We start from the raw sequence: 26,705 nt of genomic DNA on the forward strand, positions 1-26,705 counted from the left end.
CCGAGGTATGCAGCAAAGCATTTGTGAAGCCACAACACGCACAACCTTGAGGCGGATGGGCTACAACAGCAGAAGACCACCGGTACCACTCATCTCCACTACAAATAGGAAAAAGAGGCTACAATTTGCACAAGCTCACCACAATTGGACAGTTGAAGACTGGAAAAATGTTGCCTGGTCTGATGAGTCTCGATTTCTGTTGAGACATTCAGATGGTAGAGTCAGAATTTGGCGTAAACAGAATGAGAACATGGATCCATCATGCCTTGTTACCACTGTGCAGGCTGGTGGTGGTGGTGTAATGGTGTGGGGGATGTTTTCTTGCCACACTTTAGGCCCCTTAGTGCCAATTGGGCATCGTTTAAATGCCACGGCCTACCTGAGCATTGTTTCTGACCATGTCCATCCCTTTATGACCACCATGTACCCATCCTCTGATGGCTACTTCCAGCCGGATAATGCACCATGTCACAAAGCTCGAATCATTTCAAATTGGTTTCTTGAACATGACAATGAGTTCACTGTACTAAAATGGCCCCCACAGTCACCAGATCTCAACCCAATAGAGCATCTTTGGGATGTAGTGGAACGGGAGCTTCGTGCCCTGGATGTGCATCCCACAAATCTCCATTAACTGCAAGATGCTATCCTGTCAATATGGGCCAATATTTCTAAAGAATGCTTTCAGCACCCTGTTGAATCAATGCCATGTAGAATTAAGGCAGTTCTGAAGGCGAAAGGGGGTCAAACACAGTATTAGTATGGTGTTCCTAATAATCCTTTAGGTGAGTGTACTGTTACACATGCGTTTTCTTTCTCAACTCTTTATGTGAATACTCGCCAAGACTGGCATTTTGACATATTTTGTGTGCATTTGACTGTTCAAGAGCAATAAGCAGCGAAAAAGCACTCAATTTAGTGCTGAGAGACGGCTTTATGTGAACATACTTTGGGTGTGAGGACAAAATCTGCGGGATTGAGTAAATTGATGCGCAACGTCCAATCCGACGCTGAAATTCAAGCCCTTTAACACCAACAATATTCATCCGGAGCAAATGAAATGAGTGAGTGAAGAGAGGCGGGTTTGTGTGTCACTCGCTGACGGAGAGATGAGAGAGAGAGCTGGTATCGTGTGTCTATTTTGCGGAAAATTAGTGTTGTAAGCGTTTCACATATTTCAGTATTGAAAAATGTATATATATTTTTAAATAAGTTTATTATTTCAGATGCCTTTTAAAAAGACTACAATTGAAAATATATAAATTCAACCCGCCAAAATGGCCAGTAGGAGTGACACGCCACTGCTGAAATACACCCGCATTTGGCTGGTTGGTGGGTGTTAATGTCAAGCCCTGCTGACATTAATGTCAAACCCTGCTATCAAAACATTGTTCTGTTTGTTTGAGCCTCTTGGCTGGTTGATACGGCAACACTGAGTCCACCAACAGTGTGAGATTGGGGCGGGGCTATCTGTTTATCTGACCAATGGCAGACGAGGGGAGTGCTTGTTTAACCTGTTGGTAAACTATATATTTTTTCAATTCTTGTTTGTGGTGCAGAAATAACACACATCACTTTCAATAACATTAAAATGAAGGAAAATTGGCTGAACCCCACTCAACATATTATGCTAACTAATTTCCCGAATCCAGAATGAGTCTATTTTCCATGTGTCTTTCTTAAGGCTGTTTTGAATGAATATCCATTACCCTGTACCAAAGAAAGAAAAAAAGCACTCACCGGGGTTTTGACTGTAATGGCGTAATTGCAATTATTCCAAATTGAGCTAACAGTCAGTTCAAGTATTCCTCTGAGAGCATTCTACCTTTTAGTAAAGTAATAGTTGAAAGAAAACGTTTGTTAGCCTCTCATTTGATTGCAATCTTGTAATTTTGTAGTTTCCTCAAGTTTATGTTTTTCCTCATTTGACGGATGTTAGAATTGCATTTGCCGGTGGAAATACCACCAATAAAAGAGCTGTAATGGTTAACTGATTAGGACCGCATCCAATGGTGACTGGGTAGAAACTTTGTGCGAGTCAGGCGAGGTCTGCGCCAATCAGTGCCGGTGGACACGTACAACAAACCCGCATGACCTTTGCATCCTCATGTAAACACTGCAGCCTCCTGAAGTTGTGTAAATGGGTTCAAAATGAACACTTGCCAAGCGCAAAATGCCCAGAATTGACTTTGGCAGGCATATAAATCGGCCAGTTGGCTGGTAACTTTGTTAGAAACTGGAAGATAGTATATGATTTAAAATGCAATGATAATCTGAACCTTTCTGACATGAGCATTTCAAATCAAAGGCATGCAGACCATCAACTGAAGAGAATATTGGGCACAACTTTTGTGCTTTATAACGACTTATCATTGTGGGTAATCAGCGGGGGAAAAAATGACTTATCAATGTGGGTAATCAGCGAAAATATTTTTTTTTAATGTGTTGCGACACATGAAATATTCTGGACTTTAAGTCACCAGAAGGAAAAATTTGAAACACAAATTTTCTTTGTTTTGACAGGTGAAGTTTCACAGAGAGAAAGACACTGACTGTAAGAGACACTACGTCCGGTGCTGTTTGTCAGTTAATATGCAAAAAAATATGCAAATTGCAAATATGTGCTGTTATTATGCAAGAAAAGAAAAATCCAGCTAAATAAGGTCTGTTTTAGGGACAAAACAAAATTTTTGCATATATAAATAAGCAAATAAATACATTTGAAATATGGTTTGTGTCTGATAATAAATATTCATCAAATTTATTGTGCACACTAGATAAATAAGCACTTTAGCACAAAATTTTAATATAGCAATGCACAGAATAGAAATGCTGACCTAATGTAATCTGAACACACAAATGTAATAGTTTTGGATCGGATGTTTCTTTCTCCTCCTACGTGGAGTTTGAATCTTTTTGTCATGTTGTAAAGAATCATATATTATGACTAATACGATATTAAATGTTTACTGCTGAGGGCATTGTTGACACTAATAAAAAATGATAGTGATCATCCCGGAGAGATAACTATACTCCTGAACTCAGGAAGTGGGGAGGGTTTACGATCTAATTTACATCTTATATGTATATGTGTGTGTAGACATCTGTGCTTCCAAGTCTGTTTACCAAAGACACACCCCCTTGTGTCATCCCACCCCGTCTGTTCTGATGTGGCCACAATACAGGGATAATCTCACATGCGGATGGGAGTATAAATAAGGAGGGGTTGAGACGCGCTCTCTGACAGAGCTGAGGGGTTAAAAACCCAGTTACCCAGCAGCACCTCTGGCTGTTCATTCATTCATGCACAAATCTGACTTAAAAATACACAAAATTGTGGTACAGTTATTCTGTTTGCCATAAAAAATGCAAAGCAACCACCTTTTCCAGGCAGCTGTGTGCCTCTTCATGCTGTCTCATAGTTGTTTCAGTGCAGACAGCTTTAAAAGCAGCACTTACTGTGTTTGGAGCAGATCCACTTCAGCTGGAAGAACACAGTATGCATTTCTGCGGAGGACTCAGACATCTCTTCTCTTGTATAACAGCATCTGGAACAAAAACAACAGCCTTTTCAGCTGCATCACAAGTGATGAGCAGTCTGTTATTGAGAGTTACCTGTCCAGGTGTCGGGAAGACGGCTCTTTCTCAGAGAGTCTCGATGCACGCTTCGACATCAGTGAGCTGACTGAACCTGACGGCTCCTGCGAGGCTGCTGGGATCACGGAGGAGTTTACAGCATCCGTCCGGAGGGCCAGAGACCTGATGAGTGTTGAAGCTGATGACGGATCTGTGTACCGGGACACACCGCCGCTGCGCCGCTCAAAGAGAGCATGGATGATTCCAGGGACCCTGTGGTGTGGCTCGGGAAATGAGGCTGCTGGCTTCACTGACCTGGGTTAGTAGGATATTTATATACATTTAAATGAAAAAGTTCAATTAAAATGATAAATATTAATAATAATGTGTATATAAATATACAGTAGGATCCAAAGGTCTGAGATGACATTGAAAATGTCATGCTTCATTGAAGCACACAACATTTTTGTCATGTTTTCAGTTTGTGTTTTGATCTCTTTTTCTGTTCATTTTCTTTGTTCATCCTCTCGTCTGTTAATTAGGCCAGTTCTCTGTTCTCTCCCTGTTTGTCACTATGGTTACTAATTGATTTGAGCATTGGAACATAAATAATTACTTCAACTTCCGAGTCTTTCATTCATTTGTCACGTGACAGACGCAATGAACGACCATGTTCATGAATGACCCATCACTACATACAATAAATTGAAGAATTGTTTTTTTTAAGACATCAAATTCATGTCCATTTATTCATATTACTTTTATTTAAAGGGTAACTCTCACCAAAACTGAACCTAGGCTCTTCTAGTTAATCTACCCGAGTCAAACTTTCGTGTAAAAGCATAATTAGAATGGAAACGCCACTTTTAAGATTGACAGTATTTTCGTTTTAGGTCAAAATGCCTTTTGAATGGGAGTGCATGGGGCACTTCTATGATAGCATCAAAATTTTTAAAACACTAAGAAGGCACGACACAACATGAAACTTTGCTGGAAGTGTCACCAGCGGCTCTACACATGAACTTCAGCATTGACTACATTGTGTACACAAAGTTTACTAAAAAGAAAGGTTTTGTACGACTCACTTTATCAGTTAGTGTTTCCGGTGGCTGGAATTTTGCCAGTCAAAAGTAGTCGATCTCCGAATGCAACGTAATGAACTGACGCCATATGAGGAAATGTCATGAACTTGTAATTTCGATGAAAAACATGATAACTTAGATAAAAAAATATCCGTGAATTTATATGGAAACAAGCTTTAGGAGCTTTCCATCTTTACTCTCTTCATGTTACGTTGCATTCGAAGATCGACTATTTTTGACTGACAAAATTCCAGCCACCAGAAACACTGATAAAGCGAGTCGTACAAAACCTTTCTTATAGTAAACTCTGTGTACACAAACAATGTAGTCAATGATGGAGTTCATGTGTAGAGCCCCTGGTGACACTTCCAGCACAGTTTCAAGTTGTGTCGAGCCTTCTTAGTGTTTTTTGATGCTATCATAGTCGTGCCCCAAGCACTCCCATTCAAAAGGCATTTTGACCTAAAACGAAAATACGGTCAATCTTAAAAGTGGCGTTTCCATCCTAATTATGCTTTTACATGAGTTTGCCTCGGGTAGATTAACAAAAAGACCCTAGACTAGGTTCAATTTTGGCAAGAGTTACCCTTTAAGTTTACGAAAGTTTTGTATTAAATTAGATCAAATAAAAAATAGAAGCTTTTCACTAGCATTCTCAGACATGTGGATCCCGCTGTACAACAAAGAATAAAAAATAAATAAATTAAACATCTTTACCTGTTTTCTTGTCTTTGCAGGTGTCTTTCAAAATACCGATAAATGCTGCAGAGAACATGACCACTGTAAAGACACCATCGGCTCTTTTTCGTACAACCACGGTGTCTTCAACACAAATATCTTCACTTTATCACACTGCGATTGTGACAACAGGTATGTCTTACTTTATTCATTAGAGCGGGAAAAGTGAGCGTCCTACCTGCCAGCATTGAACATTCATCCTATAGTATTCTGTTGTGTAACATGAGACATGTCCAACACAACCAGAGAGTAACTGAGCAAGCGTCTTGGATTACTGTATCTCATAACACTGTAATCAGGTCTTGTGATATCCATTCAGGTTCCGCCGCTGTCTCCTGGGAGTTAACGATACCATGTCCAACCTTGTGGGATATGGATACTTCAACGTGCTCAAGATGCGCTGCTTTGAGTTCGCCCATCGGATGCAGTGTGCCGAGAGGACATGGTGGGGCAGGTATGTATTTGGTTTCATTGGACTCAGCTCTTTTCTGTTGCACAACATTCTCACTTTTCAGAAAACAAACACAATGATAAAGGTAAAACAAGACCTTTAACACTGAAAGTGATTTGGCACATTAGAGTGACTTGTTTGTACACTACCGTTCAAACGTTTGGGGTCAGTACGAAAATATTTTATAGTCCCCCTGTGGTGAAAATCAAGCTTTTAATGTTGTTTATATGTATATGTGGTGTTTTTAATAAGCTTTAAGACAAACCATGTGCAAATTCATAAATCGACACTATTGCTGAGTATTTTCGCCTTAAAGGGATACTTCACCGATTAGCTTTAAGCTTTGTATCAGTAGAAACCCACTAGTATTTTCGAATGGCCGTGCTTCCCTCCCTCATGTCCCCCTGAGACGAGAGATTTCTGTATTGTGTGTCTGGAAGAAAACCTCCGAAAATCGTCATTTATCGTCATCAGAGGCTTTTTTGTCCAGAGGCGAGAGACTCCAGCCAGTAGGAGGAGCTCGTCCCGCATGTCTTCAACCCGCCCATAGGGGGATCCCACGATAAAACGCCGTCTTTTCAGTTTCGAGTCGACTAGTAGCCTAGCTGTATCATTTCTCCCGATACTGCCCTCTGTAACCGGTAGGCGTGGCTTGGGCGTGTCCTCGTAGGGCAGCGAAGCAAGTGCATTCTGGGAGTTGTTGTTTTTAATCCACATGAGCCAAAAATACATTTTCTGGCTTTTCTCAGTCTAGAAGGCACCAACTTCTAAAATAATTTCACATTTCAACTACATAAATGACCCAATTTAAATACACATTCATCTTACCAGCGGTGAAATATCCCTTTAAAGCAGGGTTCCTCAGACTCGGTCCTGGAGGGCTGCTGTCCTGCAGAGTTTAGCTCCAACACTGATCAAACACACCTGAGCAAGCTAATCAATGTCTTCAGGATCACTAGAAACTCACAGCTAAGTGTGTTTGATCAGGGTTGGAGCTAAACTGTGCAGGACAGTGGCCGAACCCTGCTTTAAAGGGATAGTTCACCTAAAAATTAAAATTAGCCCATGATTTACTCACCCTGAAGCCATCCTAGGTGTATATGACATTATTCTTTCAGACCAATACAATCGGAGTTATATTAAAAAATGTCCGTCTACTAGTTATTTTAGTCGATAAAGTTTTAAATATGGATATTTTTCTTACACCAACACATCGCTTCACTTCAGAAGGCCTTTATTAACCCCTCGGAGCTGTTTGGGACACTTCTATGATGGATATGATGCACTTGTATAGACTTAAAAAAAATGGTGCCCATTCACTCCCATTATAAAGCTTGGAAGAGCCAGGGCATTTTTTAATATAACTCCGACTGTATTTGTCTGAAAGAAGAATGTCATACACACCTAGGATGACTTCAGGGAGTGTACATTTTTGGGTGAACTACCCCTTTAAAACTGCAGTGAACCAAAGACAGTCTCAAAAACACGCTTTGAAATCGCTGGTGTTTCTGACATCACAAACTACCTTGTAACCAATCAGATCAACGTGTGATCGTCAACCAGTGGATCTCTGAGCTGAGTGAGTGAGTGGAGGTGGGGTTTATTTGCATATTCATAGAACCCCGTATACTAAATGAAGCAAGGGTGTCGAGTTACATTCAAGCTATTTTAAGGCACGAAAAAAAGAATCCAAGGAAAAAACGTTTAAATATGTCATTTTGGTGATTAAAGATGAGTTTTAAGGGATACAATAATTGACTACAGGGGGACTTTAATACATCATGCAGCCGTAGAAAAGGGTCTAATAATGCGCTACATGGACTGTCATCCATTCTGATATTTTACCGGTTAATCAACACGGGTAAATTGCAATCCAGGAATTTTTTTAAGACTGAGGACATGAATTGAATCGAGGAATCATGACAGCCCTGAATAGAAGCATTAATTTATTTATTTTATTCAATAATGACAATTTTAGGTCAAAATACAAAGTCACATTTTTTACTGGCAGACACAAAACAAGCAAAAACCTATTGAACTTTGGTAGCGGTTTGCTGGGAAATCTTGGCACTTCACTGTGATTTGTACATAATCTCTAAGCACATAATGTTACACAGTTACAGAAAAAAAATTTCCCCTCATCATTGGCAGGTGTGTCAGTTCAGAACTTACTCAATACGCCGTGGTCAAAGATGCAGCAAACTACACCGACACACTCCCTGAACAAGACATGGAGACTCTGGAAATGAGTTTCAATCAAGCAATCACTTTAGGACAAAACCAGGTCACCAAAAACATGGAAGAATCTCCTATCATACAATCCAAAGATTCAGTTTCGACATCACCACGGCCATCTGCTACAACACTGCTGTCCCGGAAATCTGAAGCTTCCGTAGTCCCAACACACGCACTAACCACAACATTCCCCCAAAATAAACCAGACAGGCCACATCAAGGTGAGCTAAAAATTACTTGCATTAGATCTGTTGTGAATAAACCAAGTTGAGAATCTTGGAAAAGCTTAATTTTCTTTTTCTTTTTGGCTTTATAGGCAAGTTGGAGATGTGCGACCTCTACAGGGACCTGGATTCCTGCCATCTACAGATCCCTGCTTTACAAGAGAAGTTCGGCCTACGAAACCCTGACCGGAGAACCCTTTATCACTGTAACTGCACTGCCAGGTGAATGCACGTATATCTCCACCCAAATACAACTGATGCCAACTCCATCTTTATACTAGGGATGCCCGACAACTCATATTTTAAAAATACAGTTTATTGGTTGCATGACTAGCTGACTAATCGGTTTTAAGCAGCAGGATATTTAGGCTGGTTTTGGGCTAATCTGTTGCTTTCTTTCACAGGTTTGTCCAAAAGATCTTGTCCAAAGAACTGGATGAAACTGACCCTGTGCATTCTCTGTTGATGGACTTTGTGTCACAATCCTGTTTCACCCTACCGCAGTCTGAGAACTGTATCAATGGAAAAAGGTTGGTACTACAGACGTTATGATTAAATATATCTGGGCTAGCAACTCAAAAGTTGGTTGATGCAGGGTAATTTTTTCTTAAAGGGATAGTTCACCAAATAATGAAAATTCCATCATCATTTACTCACCTGCAAGTTTTCCCAAACCTGTATGAATGAAAGATATTTCAAAGAATGTTGGTAACCAAAAAGATGACTTTCATAGCATTTTTTTTTTTACAAATGGAAGTCTATGGGGCCATTAACTATTTGGTTACCAACATTCTTCAAAATATCTTCTTTTGTGTTCAGCCAAAAAAAGAAATGCATACAGGTAACAACTTGACAGAATTTTCTTTTTTGGATGAATTATCCATTTACAGTAAATATGTGGTGCAAGGCACTGTGAATGAGAATATATCTACTAAACAAAGTATAATGTATACTGCAAATACTAATGCAAAGAATGGACAGTTAATGCAATGAATCTGAGTTCTTCTGAGGTGGAAACCATTAAACAAAAACCAATCTTTGTGGTGTCTCTTTTATTTAGTTGCTCAACCCATCCAGCAGAAGCACAGCTCATCCAACACTGGAGGAAAGACATGGCAGGTGGGCGACATCTTGTGGACTTCAGACGCAAACTCAAGAGGGTGAACCTCAACCGCTCGAAGAGAAAAGACTCCCCAGTCAGATTATATAAGAAATGCATCAGGATGCACACTAAACTGCAGAGACCACGAGATCCTCAACGAAAACGGTCATAAAGGCTTGCAAAGTGAAAGCAATATAAATATAAATGCTTTTATGAAACAGAGCTTATGTACGAGTGTGTGGGGGGAAACTTTTTTCTTCTTAACTCACAACCTGCAAAAACTATTGGTATATAGAATTTGTGCTAAAATAGTAGGCTACTGCGAATATATGTATAGCCTATTGAGAAACACAGGGTTATAATATTACGTTTTAGCCTAATATAATAGGTCAGAGTGTTACAGTTACCTCGTTATGGGGTAATATGGTACAAATTATTTTTGCTAGCAAGGAATTATGTGCATTTAAAGCAAAATTGTGGTATCTGTCTTCATTGTAATTATCTGAAATGGATATTCAGCCAAATACTTTGATGAAATGATGCATCTTAAAAAAATTCAGTTTTCTTTTATAACTATTTTTTACAATTGACGAGCTAGCATAGAGCTTCCATTCAAGTTTACTCCACAATCCAGAGATAAACTTAAATTTAAAAGTTTTTATAAGTTTAAATTCAAACCCAGGCAAACTTTATACAGCAGTATTGGACATCCCAAAATTATTTGCATACCTCAAAATCTGTTTTCCGTTATATTTTCCTCCTGAGGTGCAATTCCCGCTCTTTCACGTCAGGCAGAGCAGCATGCAATTGCGCATGCGCCGACAAATCATCACTCTTGAGAATTTACGATGTTTCGGACTCTACCGAATATTTGCACTATATGTGATTGTGAATTAATGCAACAAGCCAGTGTTGCAAATGTATGTACATTTGTAAATAACATGTAAATGAACTTTAATAAAAAAACATCTTTATATGAGTCTGATATTTTTTTCAATCAAGAGGGACTTTGATCATGTTAATTGTATTTAGCCTATTTATTTATTGTTTGTTGGTTAAGTATGGTAGGCCTACATGTAGGCTATAAATTCAGTACCACTGTAGGCTGTCAAACGTACAGCTGATACCATCACTGCACCATGGTATTGATGATGTTAGCCTAATATTATTTTTTTGTAAATAAAAATAATAATAATAATTCGCAATCTATAGGGCATTTGAGTAGATAGCAATAGATGAGCTATAGTAGCCTAAATGAATAATCTTGGTCAGTCAATGTTTCTAGTTTGAAAATATGGTGATAGTTTGAAAATATTTTGTCACACGTAAGACTAAAAGTTATGAAAGATGCTCCAGTCAGTGAAATGCACTGTAATTTGGGCCTAACTAGTCGCAGTAGGTAACTCAACTCCCGTCTGATGTCATAAATAGTAACTGAAGCCCTGAACTACTGAAACCATCTGAACCGCCTCTACCGGGAGGAGAGAGAGAAGAAAAACATGGCGAACTTTCCTCTGGAATAACTGTTTTCTGAAGAGCAACTGAGTGTTTCTGCAAGCGCTGTGCACGAGCCGATTTGTGCATCAACACACAATCTGAATCTGAAAACTTTTGAGCCGATGTTTTTTCTCATGGATTCGTTTCGTGTGAAGTATGATGGGATTAAAGTTTGATACAGTTGGATATTAAAGTAGGACAGGATGGAGAAACAAGGAGCAAGACGCGAAAAGGTAAATAAACGTTCATCTAGTGTGAAATGTGAGACTTGATTGTGTTGTGTAACAATGTGAAGCAAAACTGGATTTATTATTGCGGTATATTTTCATTAAGACAGGCTTTCCTGTTGGCGTGCCACAGAGTGCAGTAGCAAAGCCACAGTAGGCTACTAAAAACAGTCAAATTTGACATGCGAATCAGTGTGTTAGATTCTTTCCAGCACTCTTTTTAGTTCTACAGGGTTATTATGTAACTTTACATTGTGGTTGAGTAACATGTCATTGTTGTTGTTGCTAATAGAGTTACAGTGTGTTTGCATGAAGTGGTTAAATGGACTAAATTGTCAGTGCATAATTTTTTATTTTATTTTTTTGTTAAACTCGATTGCAAAGACTAACACTTTCATAATGCCGGTGTTCTGAAATTTCATCTCAGACTAGAAGATATCAAAAGTTACAGTCAGTCAATAATCATTACAGGCATCAGGCACTTTGTGAAGAGCCATAGTCAGATTAATAGTGAAATATCTGGGCTGGTAACCCAAAGGTTGTAGGTTAAAGCCCTGCATGTGTTCATCTGTCATTTTTTGTGCTTTTCATGCTAAGAATTTACTTAAAGTTTACTGTAAGTTGTTTAAAGTTTACTGTAAGTTGGATAAAAGTGTCAGATTAATGGCAAATTAATCAAATCCTGACATCTGCAACCAATTTCCTGTCAAAAACCATTACTTTTTATCCTGTAAAGCCTTTTTTGAGACAAAGAGGCAAAATAATATGAATTTATGTGAATCATAGACACCTATTTTTCAATGTTGTCTCAACTACTCAGACAGAGTTGTACAAGCAATTTCATATTGAACAATAATACTGCAAAAAATGGTTCGTGAGCTCCCAGCATGCATTGCAATGTGAATCAAATGGAGTAAATTATGCAGTTACTGTTATGGGATTATTGATTTGCTGGCTTTATTTGTGCTTCTGCTGCTTTTCTTGTCTTCACTGGTTATTTGTTATATGTTGATTTTGAGAGCTCATCATTTTACTTGTTTGTTGATTGTCTCCTTTAAGGTGTGTGTGACTATTTCTAACTATTGTGCACATACATACTATATTGCTTTGCAAGATGTACTTTACAAACATATATTGCAGTTTTCGTCAGTTATCACAAATTAATTTCTTTAGTTCTTCTAATTATATTTTACAGTGCTAGAAATACATTGTCAGTACTTGTTTATAGAGTGAACAAATTCACTTTGAAAGTGAAAATTCAAATTGTGAACTTAAAGGTAGGGTAGGCAATTTCAGAGAGGCTAACAATAGCAAGCTAGCTTTGAAAGCGTGAGATCAGAGCGTCTCCAAAGCCACACCTCCTTCAAAACACATGAACACCCACAGAAGAGTCCACAAAACATCACGAGAGACGGCGTTAAACTACCTCATGTCTCAAAGCACAACATTACGATAATAATGAACATAAACAACTTACAAAGTTCTAGATTCATTTCGGCGTTGATATTGAAAAGTAGGTAAATACATAATCTGACAGGCTGGACATCCTAATACTATCATTGCATTTGGACCCAATGCAATGATTGGACGAACATTTTTTAGTCCTGAGACTTCCCTAGAAGATATATCCATTTTTTAAATATTTAGACCACTTCCATTATTTATTGCTATCAGGGTGTGAAGAGAGTTTCAACCAGAATATTAAAGTGTTTATGAAAAAAAGCCTGTCTTTAAAGGATTAATTCACTTCAGAATTAAATTTTCATAATAATTTACTCACCCCAATGTCATCCAAGATGTTCATGTCTTTCTTTCTTCAGCTGAAAAGAAATGAATGTTTTTGAGGAAAACAGTCCAGGATTTTCTCCATATAGTGGACTTCAATGGGGTCCAACGGTTTGAAAGTCCAAATGTGAGTTTCATTGCAGTTTTAAAAGCTCGACACGATCCCAGCCGAGGAATAAGGGTCTTATCTAACCAAACCATCGCTCATTTTCTAAAAAAAATATAATATATACTTTTTGACCACAAATGCTCTTCTTGCACTAGCTATTACGCATTACGTAATCACGTTGAAAGGTCACGCGTGACGTAGGCGGAAGTACCGACCTAGTGTTTACAAAGCGAACGTGCAAAGACTAAGTCAAACGCCCTTTACAAAAACAAAAAAAAACAAAAAAGGTAAAAAAATGATGTCGGACGATTTTGAAGTTAGAGGAGAAATTTGGATTTTTCTCCTCGCCTTTCCAACGCGATAACATAACGTGTGGCGCTTCGCAGAGTTAGTGCAAGATGAGCATTTGTTGGTAAAAAGTGTATAAATGTTTATTTTTTTTATAAAATGAGCCATGGTTTGGTTAGATAAGACTTTTATCCCTCGTCTGGGATCATGTCGAGCCTTTTTAAGTGGCAATTTGAACCTTCAAACCGTTGAAGTCACTATATGGAGAAAAATCCTGGAATGGTTTCCTCAAAAACCTTCATTTCATTTCGCTGAAGAAAGAAAGACATGAACATCTTGGATGACGTGGGGGTGAGTAAATTATCAGGAAATTTTAATTCTGAAGTGAACTAGGCTAATCCTTTAATGGATCATGTTCCTTTTATTTATTTATTTGCTTTATTTAATTTCTCAAATATATATATATATATTTTTCTAGATAAAGGAAGTCCATTGTTATGTCAGCGACTCTAATACCATACCATATACCAATACACTATGTTCAGATAGCAGGTGTTGAAAGCCAGACAGGATTTTGACGAAAGTTACATCACATTGTGTCATCGAGACAACCTCCACCGTGGTCGTTCCCAGCAGACCATGACATGTTAGGTGGTGTTTTCAGACACACCAGCAGATGTTGGCGGATGCACCTGTGTTTTCTTTGAACCCAGACTGGGAGAATGCGGAGAAAATTTCCAAGTGAATCAGTCGAGGTGTTTCAGGGGAGAGCAGAAGGTCACGAAGTCTTAGAGTAAAAAATCATCCTCAATGAAATATTTAGTTGCAGTAATTGTCAGTCATCAACATCTCCCATGTCTCCAGTCATATAATCATCGCTTTTTCCCAAAATGAAATTCCTTCCTTGCATTATAAACGAGAGGAAGTGTTTAATGCACAGATGCATCCTGATTGCAAAAATTATGCATTATTAGAGAATATGCATCTGTTGGCCAAACTATGGTTAAACTTAGGTTTTTTTCTTCAGGACGCAGGTGTTACATGAGCCAATGCAATATTAAAATTGTTTTTCATAACAGGTGTATGTAAATACTGCTGAAGTGGAGATTTAGTACAAAGTGCAGGAGAAAAAAATATTTGGAGTCTTTGAAGATATGTATTGTAATCCAAATCTACTTATGAAAATAGATGAAGTGTAATAAAATAAAAAGTTAAATGTGTTTTTTAAAATATATTTTCTTTCCACTAGTCTGAAAGAAGACAAGTTATAGGAGCAAAATCTCAAAATTTACCAATGCCTGAAAAATAATGATTTTTGCTTAAAATGGAGATCAGAATTCTGAATAGACAACACAACAAAATAAAATGTAGGCCTAATGTACTAGAGGTTTTGACAAAATGTTAATCGCTGCAGTCTATAAAAAAAATTAATTCATTAATTAGGCTATAATTTTTTTTATATAATAATTGTTTTGAATGAAGGATTCAATGACTCATTAATACTTGTTTCATTATTTGATGAATCTGTGTTTTTGAATGGATCTCTTGAATTAATGATAAATCTGGTCTCCACCTACTGCCGTAACCATGTCATTTATACAATATTTATTTGAAAAGTCTGTGTGTGAAGCGGTTTCATATACACGAGAACTTCTTTCTATGGGTCAGCGGCAGCGCCAACACAGATCTGAATGTTCACTGAGATCGTATACTTGTCAAAGGTTTAACAGACAGCGCCAAATCGCTGTCATTTAAAAAGAATAATGAATCGTGCAGCTTGATTGGATCTGTCATTTAGTTTCAAAAGCTTATTTAATCTGCTGTATCTATGCGCACCAGGGCTCCAGACTGCGACCAAATGGTCGCATTTTGCGACCAAAATTTGAGAGTGTGCGACTAAATTTTACATCCAGTCGCACATGTGCGACCAGTAAATTTCATCTCGTTCATAGTGGGCGACAACCGACGTCGCGTCTGCGATGCTTTGTTTACGATATCACGACAATTAATTTTTTAACGGTCCTCCATGAAGGGTTCCGAGTGAATGAGTGTGTGTGTGTGTGTGTGCGCGCGCGCGAGTGAATGAGTGTGTGTGTGTGTGTGTGTGTGTGTGCGCCCGCGCGCGAGTGAGTGAGTGAGTGAGCGAGCGAGCGAGCGAGAGAGAGTGAGAGTGTGTGCGTGCGTGTGTACATGTGCGAGTGAATATGTGTGTGAGACGGCTCGAGATGACTGGTCGTAAAGCAATGTGTAGTCTGACAATGTTTCTTGTCCAGGACATGACAAGATTTTTAGGAGTCGAGACTCGAAATCGTGTAATCTGATACATTGACTATAGTAACAGACAAAAAAATTGCGTATTCTGAACCAGACATAACTATAACTATGGTATACTGTGGTTATGAAAGTAGCCTATCTTTTTACAGCACTTCAAAACTATATCCTATTAAAATATTTTTTTTTTATGTGTCGACCAAAACATTTTTGTTCATCCTTTAAAGATTGTCTCTATTTATAAAACTGAAAGTTTCAAGAAGTAGGAAAACTCACACTTATTTTTTTTAAAAAGAAGACTAAATTACCATTGTAAACAGCTGCTGAGGGTGCTTATTGGCTATTTTCACTCCCTAATATCTATTTTGTCACTCATTTTGCTTTTGAAATAATATTAAGACATTATGAAGGATAATAATTAAATTTAACTTTATCTATACACCTCAAATTTAGCTCAGTGCTTTATCATCCCACAGTGCTACCAAATACTTTCTGTAGAACTTAGAGCCGCGGCCCTCAGATGTTAGTCTGGAGCCCTGTGATCTTAAAATAAAACTGCACCATAATTTCTGTACGCTTAATCGATTTATTATCAAAGCATTTGTCTGTAATAGTTATTTAGGGGGAAAATGTGAAGGTGTGCCCCTAAATTTTCTGCTTGCGCTCCTAAAATTTTAAGTCAGGGGCTACAGCGCTCCTAATAAAAGAAGTTAGTCTGGAGCCCTGCGCACTTATATTGTTAGTTTATCATTTGCATTCACTAAATCAGAACAGACCTGCAACCCATGAGGTTTAAAGCTGTTCTGACTGGTTTGCTGGTGTTAGTTGATCAAGTAAATCTGGCTGGTTAAGCTGGTGTTTATAGCACAGCGTTTACTGCATTTTTGGCACTACTGTGTTTTACTGTATAACTAGAGTTATGGGGTCAGTCTTTAGATGTTCGTGAGATGCTCAGATGTTTGGAAAGGGTTTTGGGCAGAGGAGAAGGCTGGAGACAGCTGTTGGACAGGCAGATAGTGTGTCGACTCGACGCCCCGCGGGCTCTTCTGAGCGGGCATCAGCTTCTCCAGCCGCCTGATGCCTGATGCCTGATGCCTGCCAGAGGAGAGGCTTGTTTTCATTTTCCCAGGAATGCGCCTCAGCCCCCTGACCTGCTCGAGACGAGGCTGGGATCAGGAACGGGCAGACAGACGTGGAAACAGCAGGACACAGGGATCAACTTAGTTTGGTGTGTCAAACTATTGGGTCAATCTCACCACAACGGGTCACGTTTTACTCCAAAATCGAAATATTTTTTTAATATTGAAGTTTAATCATTTTTATGTGAATTATTTTATTTTAATTTATTTTCAAATATATTTATACTTTTTTTTTTTTTTTTTTTGCTCTCTAAATAATTCTCATTAGGTAAGTATGGAAGCTTGTTTCCGCCACAAAATAAAAAAAATAAAAGATAATTGCGACTTTTTATCTCACAATTGCGAGTTTACATCTCGCAGTTCTGACTTTATTTCTCAGAATTGCGAGATATAAAGTCAGAATTGCGTGAAATAAAGTCAGAATTCTGAGATATAAAGTCAGAATTGCGTGATATAAAGTCAGAATTCTGAGATATAAAGTCAGAATTGCGAGATATAAAGTCGCAATTGCGTCTTATAAAGTCAGAATTCTGACTTTTTTTCTCGCAATTGCGACTTTATATCACGCAATTCTGACTTTATATCTCAGAATTCTGACTTTATATCACGCAATTCTGACTTTATAACACATAATTGCGAGTTTATATCTCGCAATTCTGACATCTTTTCTCAGAATTGTGAGATATAAAGTCCAATTCTAAGGGGGAAAAAAAGACGGACTTTTTTTTTTTTTTTTACCTCAGAATAGTTTATATCTCACAATTCTGACTTTATAACACGCAATTGCGACTTTATATCATGCAATTCTGACTTTATATCTCCCAATTGCGTGATATAAAGTCAGAATTCTGAGATATAAAGTCGCAATTGCGAGAAAAAAAGTCAGAATTCTGACTTTATAACACGCAATTCTGACTTTATATCTCAGAATTCTGACTTTATAACACGCAATTGCGACTTTATATCATGCAATTCTGACTTTATATCTCCCAATTGTGTGATATAAAGTCAGAATTCTGAGATATAAAGTCAGAATGCTGAGATATAAAGTCAGAATTGCGTGATATAAAGTCGCAATTGCGAGAAAAAAAGTCAGAATTCTGACTTTATAACACGCAATTCTGACTTTATATCTCAGAATTCTGACTTTATAACACGCAATTGCGACTTTAAAGCACGCAATTCTGACTTGATATCTCGCAATTCTGAGAAATAAAGTCAGAATTGCGAGATGTAAACTCGCAATTGTGAGATAAAAAGTCGCAATTATCTTTTATTTTTTTTTATTTTGTGGCGGAAACAAGCTTCCATAGGTAAGACTTGGAAGTTCATTGAAAATTCGTTTTTTGTTTTTTTTTTGTTTTTTTCATGTAATATTAATTTTGTATGTATTTTATTTCAGCTTTATTTCAATTAATGATTGAAATTTAATTTTTTTAAATAATTGACATGAACAACACTGGTTATTGACAGATTTCATGAGATTCACTCTTAGTTTTGAGAGCCACAACTAGATTTCTGTGTGTCTCGCATGTTGGCTTCAGACAGGGTAAAAGGCCTTGTTGTCTGCATGCTGATGTTAGCCTCTAGTTTAGTAGTTTGAGTTTAAGCCGGTTTAAAGTGAGCACTGATCAGAAGAACAGAACGGCAGGAGGGGAGAACCATTTATACAGCACTCTTGGACAGTCTGGAGTCCTGCCGTCCTCTGGCCGACCCTGTGCTGGTAATAACAAACACACACTGGGTTATCACCATGCTTTTAAAGCATTGTCCCTATAGGGTCTTTGGCACCTGTGTTTATGATGGTGCACAAACCGTGGTCAGATTATTGACCATTAGGGCAGGAACATCATTGTTAATGATGCTGCATTGCATTAATGTCCTGCTTTGCTATAGATTATTCCAGAGAGGTCTATAAAACCTGGAGAAAGCTGGAGAACTTGACAATCATTTCTAAAACGTGCATGACACCTATAGACTTACACTATATAGAACCCTAGGGTTCTTGACTCAGTTTTAAAGAACCCTTTATGCCATAAAAAGACAAATGTTAGACAGATTGCACAATATTGTCATGTTTAACAGGTTATTTCAATTTTTTTCTTGTGATAAAGTATGTTTACGAGCTGTGTAATTCATAACATTTAATTAAAATTAAAACAAAATTAATTAATTAGCCTAAATCCATAAAATGATCCCACGATGGAAACCTGATAGGTTCTATACATGAGGTTCTTTTTAGAACCTTTTCTTCTACCATTCAAAAGTTTAGAATCATTGATTGTTTTTTTTTAAAGAAATTAATACTTTTCAACATTGATAATAATCAGAAATGTTTCTTGAGCATCAAATCATCATATTAGAGTGATTTCTGAAGGATCATGTGACACTGAAGACTGGAGTAATGATGCTGAAAATTCAGCTTTGATCACAGGAATAAATGACATTTTTAAAATGTATTCACACAGAAATCCGTTCATTTTACACTATTACTGTTTTTTTTTTAATCAAATAAATGCAGCCTTGCTGAGCAGAAGATACTTCTTTCAAAAACATTAAAAAATCCCAAACTTTTCAATAGTAGTGTAAATAAAAATAGATTTTATTAAAAATCTATCTTCTTAATTTCTGAACACCAAATCGGCTACACTGATGTGGGAGGTCATGTGGTTTAATATCTGTTTCATGTCAGAAAGTTTAAAATAAGACATTTTTGCAGCTTGGAATCGACATTCAAGATCGTTATTATTTGACAGTTCTGGTTTGGGTTGTGACCAACATGAGCTCAGATTTGGTGCCGTCTTGATATTTTCTGGCCGTTTAGACTCAATGATAATCAATCAAGTCGCTCAAGACACTAATGGAATTAGTCTGTGTCCGGAGATCACTGAGGACTGGAGCATGACTCCATTATTATGTGTGTGGTCAGTTTACAGCTGTTATTTTTGGCCTGTTGAATGAAGTTGGAGTTGAGCATGTGTTCCATATGTTACGTGTTCTGGTGCTGATCAACATTGTGAGGTCTGTTGTCTTAGCTGAAGATGGAGATGACCACCGGCTCCATCTCTGCCCTGGTGCGGACACATTTGTCTGTTCAGAGTGACCTCCACCAAGGCTGTCATTATCTGCCATATAGACAGCGGCCAACATAAATACGCCTTACGCTGTTATCTGTGTCTGGCCCTGGATGGGGTGGAGGTAGGTTTTAGCAGACTTTCCTGAAGCTTAAAAACAATTAAGCAAGTTCAAACCACACCAGGGAACTAAATGTTAAAAATGACAATCATAGTGCAAAACATTTACTTCACCATCACCGATTAGCATTAAGCTTTGTATCAGTAGAAACCCGGTAGTATTCTCGAATGGCCGTGCTTCCCTCCCTCATGTCCCCCTGAGACGAGAGATTTCTGTATTGTGTGTCTGGAAAAAAAACTCTGATGACGCAAAAATCATCATTTATCGTCATCTGAGGCTTTTTTGTCCAGAGGCGAGAGACTCCGGCCAGTAGGAGGAGCTCGTCCCGCATGTCTTCAACCCGCCCATAGGGGGATCTCACGGTAAAACGCCGTCTTTTCAGTTTCGAGTCGACTAGTAGCCTAGCTGTATCATTTCTCCCGATACTGCCCTCTGTAACCGGTAGGCGTGGCTTGGGAGTGTCCTCGTAGGGCAGCGAAGCAAGTGCATTCTGGGAGTTGTTGTCTTTCATCCACATGAGCCAAAAATACATTTTCAGTCTAGAAGGCACCAACTTGAAATATGAAATATCCCTTTAATGTTGAAAGTGGTGTCATTGTGTGACTATTTTAAAGCAATAATGTTGTTTTTATATTTATATATCAATAACACATACTGTATAATATATATAAAACATATACTATTTTCCAGAAAGTAAGGCACACAGGATCAAAATTGCAACACGGATCGCATCAGTGTATAATATATGTTTTTCAGCGTTAAAGTCTTTGCTATGGTCATTTTTATGGTGTATTGGTTTTATTGTAAGGCTATTTCTATCCATTTTTTTGTCCATCATGTGAAAATCAGAGTTCACTTCATAATGTGTGCCACACATGAAACACTTGACTCGACCCATAATTGATTCCAGTTTGTTGTGAATGTGTTACTAAGCTAACAACATTATATTCTAGTAAACTTAAATACATGGCACACACAGTATTGGGTTATATATTTAGTATTTTTTTATCATTACTTTCCAGTATTGAATGAAATTTGGGTCACACTTTAGATTAGGGTTCAATTCTCACGATTAACTAACTATTAAATATGACTTTTGCCTCAATAAACTCCTAATTATTGCTTATAGTTATTAAGGTAGTTGTTAAGTTTAGGTATTGGGTGAATTAAGGGATGTAGAATATGATCATGCAGAATAAGACATTAATATGTGCTTTATAAGTACTAATAAACAGCCAATATCCAAGTAATATGCATGATAATAAGCAGTTAATAGTGAGAATTGGACCCTAAACTGAAGTGTTACTGAATTTGGAATCAACATCAACAGTGTTTGACATCCTTGATTCATGTTTTCATTGAGCTTAATTGCAGGGCGTTCTGGGATTGAAGTTGTTTTAAGGATAGGATGAAGGATATATGTGATACTGCCTTAGATTTGGCTAAAAGAAGGTATTTTGAAAGGAAGCATAATGTTTTTGACTACTTATTACATAGGCATGTAAATTATGCCTTAGGAAGCTTTCACATCTGTAGTTCGGTTCATTTGGTCCGGACCAAGGCCGAAAAATTATACTTTGTAGCATTGTTCAGGCGTTTTGGTTCCTTTTCACACCACACTGATTGCTCTGGTCCGGATCAGTTGATGAGTTGATGAAACGAACCAAAATGCAGTCACATGACAACATCCACATCACTTGTAGGCCAGATGTATCTTGAACGTATTTCCATAACTGCACTTAGATTAATTAATGTGCGGGAAAATTCCAACAGAACTCCCGGAAGTAAACAAAGAAGGAAAATCCAGCAGACAACACAACACTTTTTACTATGGAGAGACGACTGCGTGTGCTGATTGTATCCCTGGTCATAGTTTATTATATAGTTTGTCTACACCACTTTAGGCAAAGAATAACATTTGAGAATGAAGCGAGGATGCGGCTTGAAAATAATGTTTTAATGCACTGCACGCGTCGACAGCGCATCGCAAGACACTTCAGCAGGAGGCGTGCATTAATGTTGCCAGAGCCCGTCTACGGAGAGCCTGGCCACTCCCTATTAAGTCCTATTGTACAGAATTGTGGTTGTAGTTCCACCAGAGCTCCACTGGGGGCGATCGCCCATGAGTGCAAAATTAATGGGAGTCTATGGAGCTATACGGCTAAATTTGTCTCTTTCACCCGATTGCCGTTGAGAAATTTCAGATTTGATTGTAGGTTTTGCAAGTTTAACATGGGTTATGGGTTGAAAGTTGAATGAACGAGTACTTATGTCCTTTTGATTTCTTACAGGTTGAGTTGTTGTTGCCCATAACACACTAGCATTCTGCTAATGAACGCTGATTGGCCAGTGAAGGACTGATTATGACCAGAGATACCGCTTGATGGCATCGTGGCATCCGAAGCGGGACCAGAAACAAACAAAACAAAAACTCTTCTAGCACGTGTGTTTACCTGTGTCAGCTGTGCTGTCGATGCCTCGAGAGAAAAGAAAGTGCAGAGCGCGAAAGCACCAAAGCGACTGAAGGACTGCCGTAAAGCAGTATCTCTGGTCGTACGATGTGCATGACGTCATTGACATTTTAAAAGACTTTTTAAAGCAAATAAGTGACCCTAAAAAATCTAACACCCAGCAATGTGTAATTTCTTTGCATCTCCTTTCGAATACAACATTAAAATTACTGGACAAAAAATTATATCCTGAGAAAAGTGGATTTTGAGGGGTATAGTGCCATAGACCTCCATTCATTCTGCACTCGTCCTGTGAGCGCCCTCATGTGGAGCCAGAGTGGAACTGCAACCAGTTCAGAAGCCGGAAGCTTACTGAGAGTGGAACTTCTCCCCTTATTAGACATTCTCTGATGTTGCTTAACAGTGACTCATGACTACGGCAGCTGGTTTAGTCCAAAATGTGCAGTTCTTTGGCAGTTGGTTCTATTTGAGGTCAGATCACGTTCTCACCACAAACGAACCGCTCTAGAGTTCGTTTGAAAGCTTACCGAGACCACCTCTTTGAGGAAGTCTTGGTACGCTTGTTTGGTTCGCTTTTGGTGCGCACCCGAGTGCGATTGCTGCATTCACACCTGCCCAAACGAACCATACCAATGGGGAAAATGAACTCTAGTGCGATTCAACCGAACTAAATGAGGCAGGTGTGAAAGCACCCTTAAAGTCCCCGTGAACCGGAAGTTGCAAACGACTTTTCTCCAGTGTTGTGACGTATTTCCAAGTGAAACGGAATATTGACCAGAGGGTTTTACTTTAGCGCTCCTCCTCTCCATCTCTCACTCATAGCAGACTAACGGTTTGGTTAAACGTTTTCAACCCAAGCCGTCAAACTGACGTGTTCAGAGAAGGAACGCCATTCCAGACCGGAAGTAACTTTTCCGATTTTGATTAAAGATTACTCCTGCAAACAAATTTTTTTCTGTGTATTAACTTGCACGGATGAATTGTTCACCACAAGACTAGTAATATGTGCTAATAAAGTAAATAGGGTCAATTTTGATTTCATGTCGACTTTAAAAGGGGACCTATACCCTTTTTCAAAGTCTACTAGAATAAGTTTTTATGCTTGAATGATCAAAACTCATTATTTTTCTCATATTCTCCATTGTTGCTTTCCTCTCTTCCCAGTCTGTCAGTAACGCTCTGTCAGTAACGCTCTGTCTCTATGAAGCTCCTCCTTCTGAAAAGCACAATGTGCTCTGATTGGTCGGCTGGAGCAGTGTGTTGTGATTGGTCAAGCGCTTTGAGTGTGTCCCGCCCCTTACCATAACCTCCAGTTTAACACACTACTAACTAACTCAACCAGGGCCCGCCCCTTTATTATGCGTATTTTTTATTTAAATGAGGAATATTGTGACGTGTTCGTTTCCGGAAGAAACTCAAGACTACAATGGAGGCGTTTCAGGAGTTCGGAAACACTCACACTGATATAGAGAAGAACTTTGCAGAGCTTTTTCATGCTCAAACAGCAACATTAAAGAAAGTTGTTTCTCTTTATGAAAGTATTTTCTTGTTTTAGAGTTTCTCATAGGTCACTGAATAAATATTTGTCTCTGTTTTTTTCTGTGACGTTCAGCTGTTTTGCTTCTTAATTTAGTAAATGTGTACAAAAATGAATTTCCTTGCCACTCTTTGCACTCAGTTTTCTTCCCACTGATGCGCTGTCTTCCTGTCCATTTTCGTTCCTCTCCTTCACTCATGCTGTCGTTCTAGTGCTCCGGCTCTTCCTTTTGGCCTCTCTGGAAGTAATTATCCCACTGTGCTATCCCAGAATTCCTGTAGAAGGGAAGAGGGGTGTGGCCTGTGTGTGAGATTACAGGCTGGAGTTGCTTTCTTCGCCTGCCGTTTTACTTTCTCTCCCTCTCTCTCTCTGTCTCTCTTGCTTTTTCTCTCCATCTCCATCCCCTCCCTGTTTTTCCCTGTCGCTCTTGGGAATTCTCCAGATGTGAAGCTCTTAGGTGGCTAGTCATAAATTTCCTGAATTCTCTAAAGTCAGCAGGAGCCACTGGTGTGTGTCTCCCAGAGGAATCGACCTCACAGCCAAAACAATGAGTGCGGCCTGATGCACAATATAACGGAATGTGATATTATTTTGCAATAAATAGCTTTAGCTCAATAAACTGTCATGAACCATTTTGACCCATATTCCATCAAGTTCTTCTTTGCAGTTATTTGAATTAGACATTTATCAATGTTGTTGGCTGTGCTCACCTAACCGAGGCATCTCTCTTGCACTTGTACAAACATGACCATATCAGATAATTAGCATTTTCAATATAAATTAAAAAATATAATGCATAAATATATTCTAATCTAAGCCTCTTCTTGTCGACTAATGTTTTCTGAAGGATCATGTGACACTGAAGACTGGAGTAATGATGCTGAAAATCACAGGATCACAGGAATAAATTACATTTTAATCATTTATTATAATTATTTTATTTTAAATTGTACAAATATTTCACAATATTACTGTTTTTTTCTGTATTTTTTATCAAATAAATGCAGCCTTGAAGAGACTTCTTTCAAAAACATACAAAAATCTCACTGACTGCACACTTTTGTGTAGATGGATTACATTTCCTTAAAAATAACATTTATTTGTGCATGTATGTATCGAGAACAGTTTTACTTCCTCTCATGGTTTCTTCCTCATCTACATAAATATCTTGGAACAATACTTTGGAACAATATGTAGGCCTATATTGTGATAAGCACTACAAATGCATTGACAATTGAATTGAAATTTGTAGTATCAGCCATCATATCAGATATCAGGCATATTTTTTAATTAGGCATACTCAGGCATAAGTTCATTTGTATTATACAGCGTTTCCAAACCATTTTTTTGTTTCCACGGCACAGTTTTGATAAGTAAAATATCCCACGGCACACCACTAAGCACTAAAATAACCAAATTGCACGAACAAGCATTGCTTCAAATGGTATATTCAAACTGGATATATTAAAAGTAGTAATCACATTTAATGTCACACTCTAGCTTTAGTCAGGTAGGAACACAATAATAAGGTCTTATAATACAGTAGCTATGATGTTGTGGGTGATGATAAAACAACAATTTTACATGTCGCTGTCGGCTGAAACCTCGTATTTAAAAAAAAATTAAACAGTGTCTCATTAAAGTTGGTATTGTGGATTTATATATGGTCAGACACGTGCATGTGTCATTAATATTAACATTTATGAAAACCAAGCTCAGATGGAGGTTTTTGACCAACGAATTTCAGAAATATTTTGTCCATCACTGGAACGGCCATCAGTGCATTTTCATCAACTTACAGGTTATAAAGTTTATTGTAGCTATGCGTGCCCTCAGTTTTTCTTGTTGAATGCATTTGGACAAAATCTCATGATATAAAAAAATGAAGCGTTATGCAGTTATATGCGGTTATCGGTATCGGCCAAAGTTTTATATCGATGCATCTCTAGAACTGACCCCAAACTTTTGAATGGTTGGGTATATCGCAGAAATATCGCAAAGTCCGTTTTTTCCCACCAATATCATCTAGCCCTATAGACTCTGCTTGGTACACAGGCTTTGGTCCAACTAATTACTTAACCTACATTCAGATATTAGTGTGCTTGGATATTTGCCCTGGTTACCTTAAAGATATCTGACTCAAAGTCACCGGGAGAGGAGAAACGGCCCCACAGACTGGGATCTACCATTCTTTTGGCTCAGTTACAGTTAAACGAATATTAACTGCTGGTTTTCAACCTAATGTTCTCCACTCTATAAATACAAAAAACATTAGCCTTTATAGACATAGGGCCCTATCATACACCCGGTGCAATGCAGCGTCAGGCGCGACGCAAGTGTGTTTTGCTAGTTTCAGCCTGACGCAGTTATCATTTTCACGTCCTGCGACACGTTTTTTAAATAGCAAATGCATTTGTATTAATATGCACCTATAGGTCCACAATGCGCGTACACTTTGTCCTATAGATGGTCTGCTCGCGCACTTTAACCTCGTGCTCAAGCAGATCCGTTTCCTCGCTACAGACGCGTTCAGTCTTTCTGCTTGCAAATTCCGTCATGTAAATAAATAGTGAATCTGCCATGGCGCGAGCACAACTGGCTTTTAAAGGGAATGGGAAATGAGACTCTGATTGGTTTATTGCACGTTACGCCCAAAACACACCGATTACTCATTAAGAGAATAGGGATGACCCTTTTAGACCATGCACTGGGTGCGCTGACCATTTTTCTCATCGTTAAAGGTGCTCTAAGCAATGTCACGCGTTTTTTAGGCCGAAA

The 26,705-nt window shown here is 38.3% G+C and overlaps 2 protein-coding genes across 2 annotated transcripts in view; both read left to right on the forward strand.

Moving 5' to 3' along the window:
- Positions 1–3,366: 3,366 nt before the first annotated feature.
- pla2g3 (phospholipase A2 group III) lies at positions 3,367–10,381 on the forward strand (the record flags this gene model as incomplete). The annotated part of the gene is made up of 7 exons (XM_081353955.1): positions 3,367–3,895; positions 5,396–5,528; positions 5,716–5,850; positions 7,999–8,303; positions 8,399–8,528; positions 8,711–8,836; positions 9,367–10,381. The coding sequence occupies 7 exons, from the start codon at positions 3,367–3,369 to the stop codon at positions 9,578–9,580; spliced, it is 1,572 nt and encodes a 523-aa protein (XP_081210081.1). The 3' UTR covers positions 9,581–10,381.
- A 502-nt stretch (positions 10,382–10,883) lies between these two features.
- Positions 10,884–26,705, forward strand: part of ttc28 (tetratricopeptide repeat domain 28) — a 317,167-nt gene continuing 301,345 nt past the window's right edge. The window contains exon 1 of the mRNA XM_081354984.1: positions 10,884–11,138. Within this exon, the coding sequence (XP_081211110.1) occupies positions 11,109–11,138 (30 nt within the window). The 5' untranslated portion in view covers positions 10,884–11,108. The remainder of the gene's footprint in view (positions 11,139–26,705) is intronic.

This window comes from Scardinius erythrophthalmus (assembly GCF_964197995.2).
Source record: "Scardinius erythrophthalmus genome assembly, chromosome: 23".
Lineage (NCBI taxonomy): Eukaryota > Metazoa > Chordata > Actinopteri > Cypriniformes > Leuciscidae > Scardinius > Scardinius erythrophthalmus.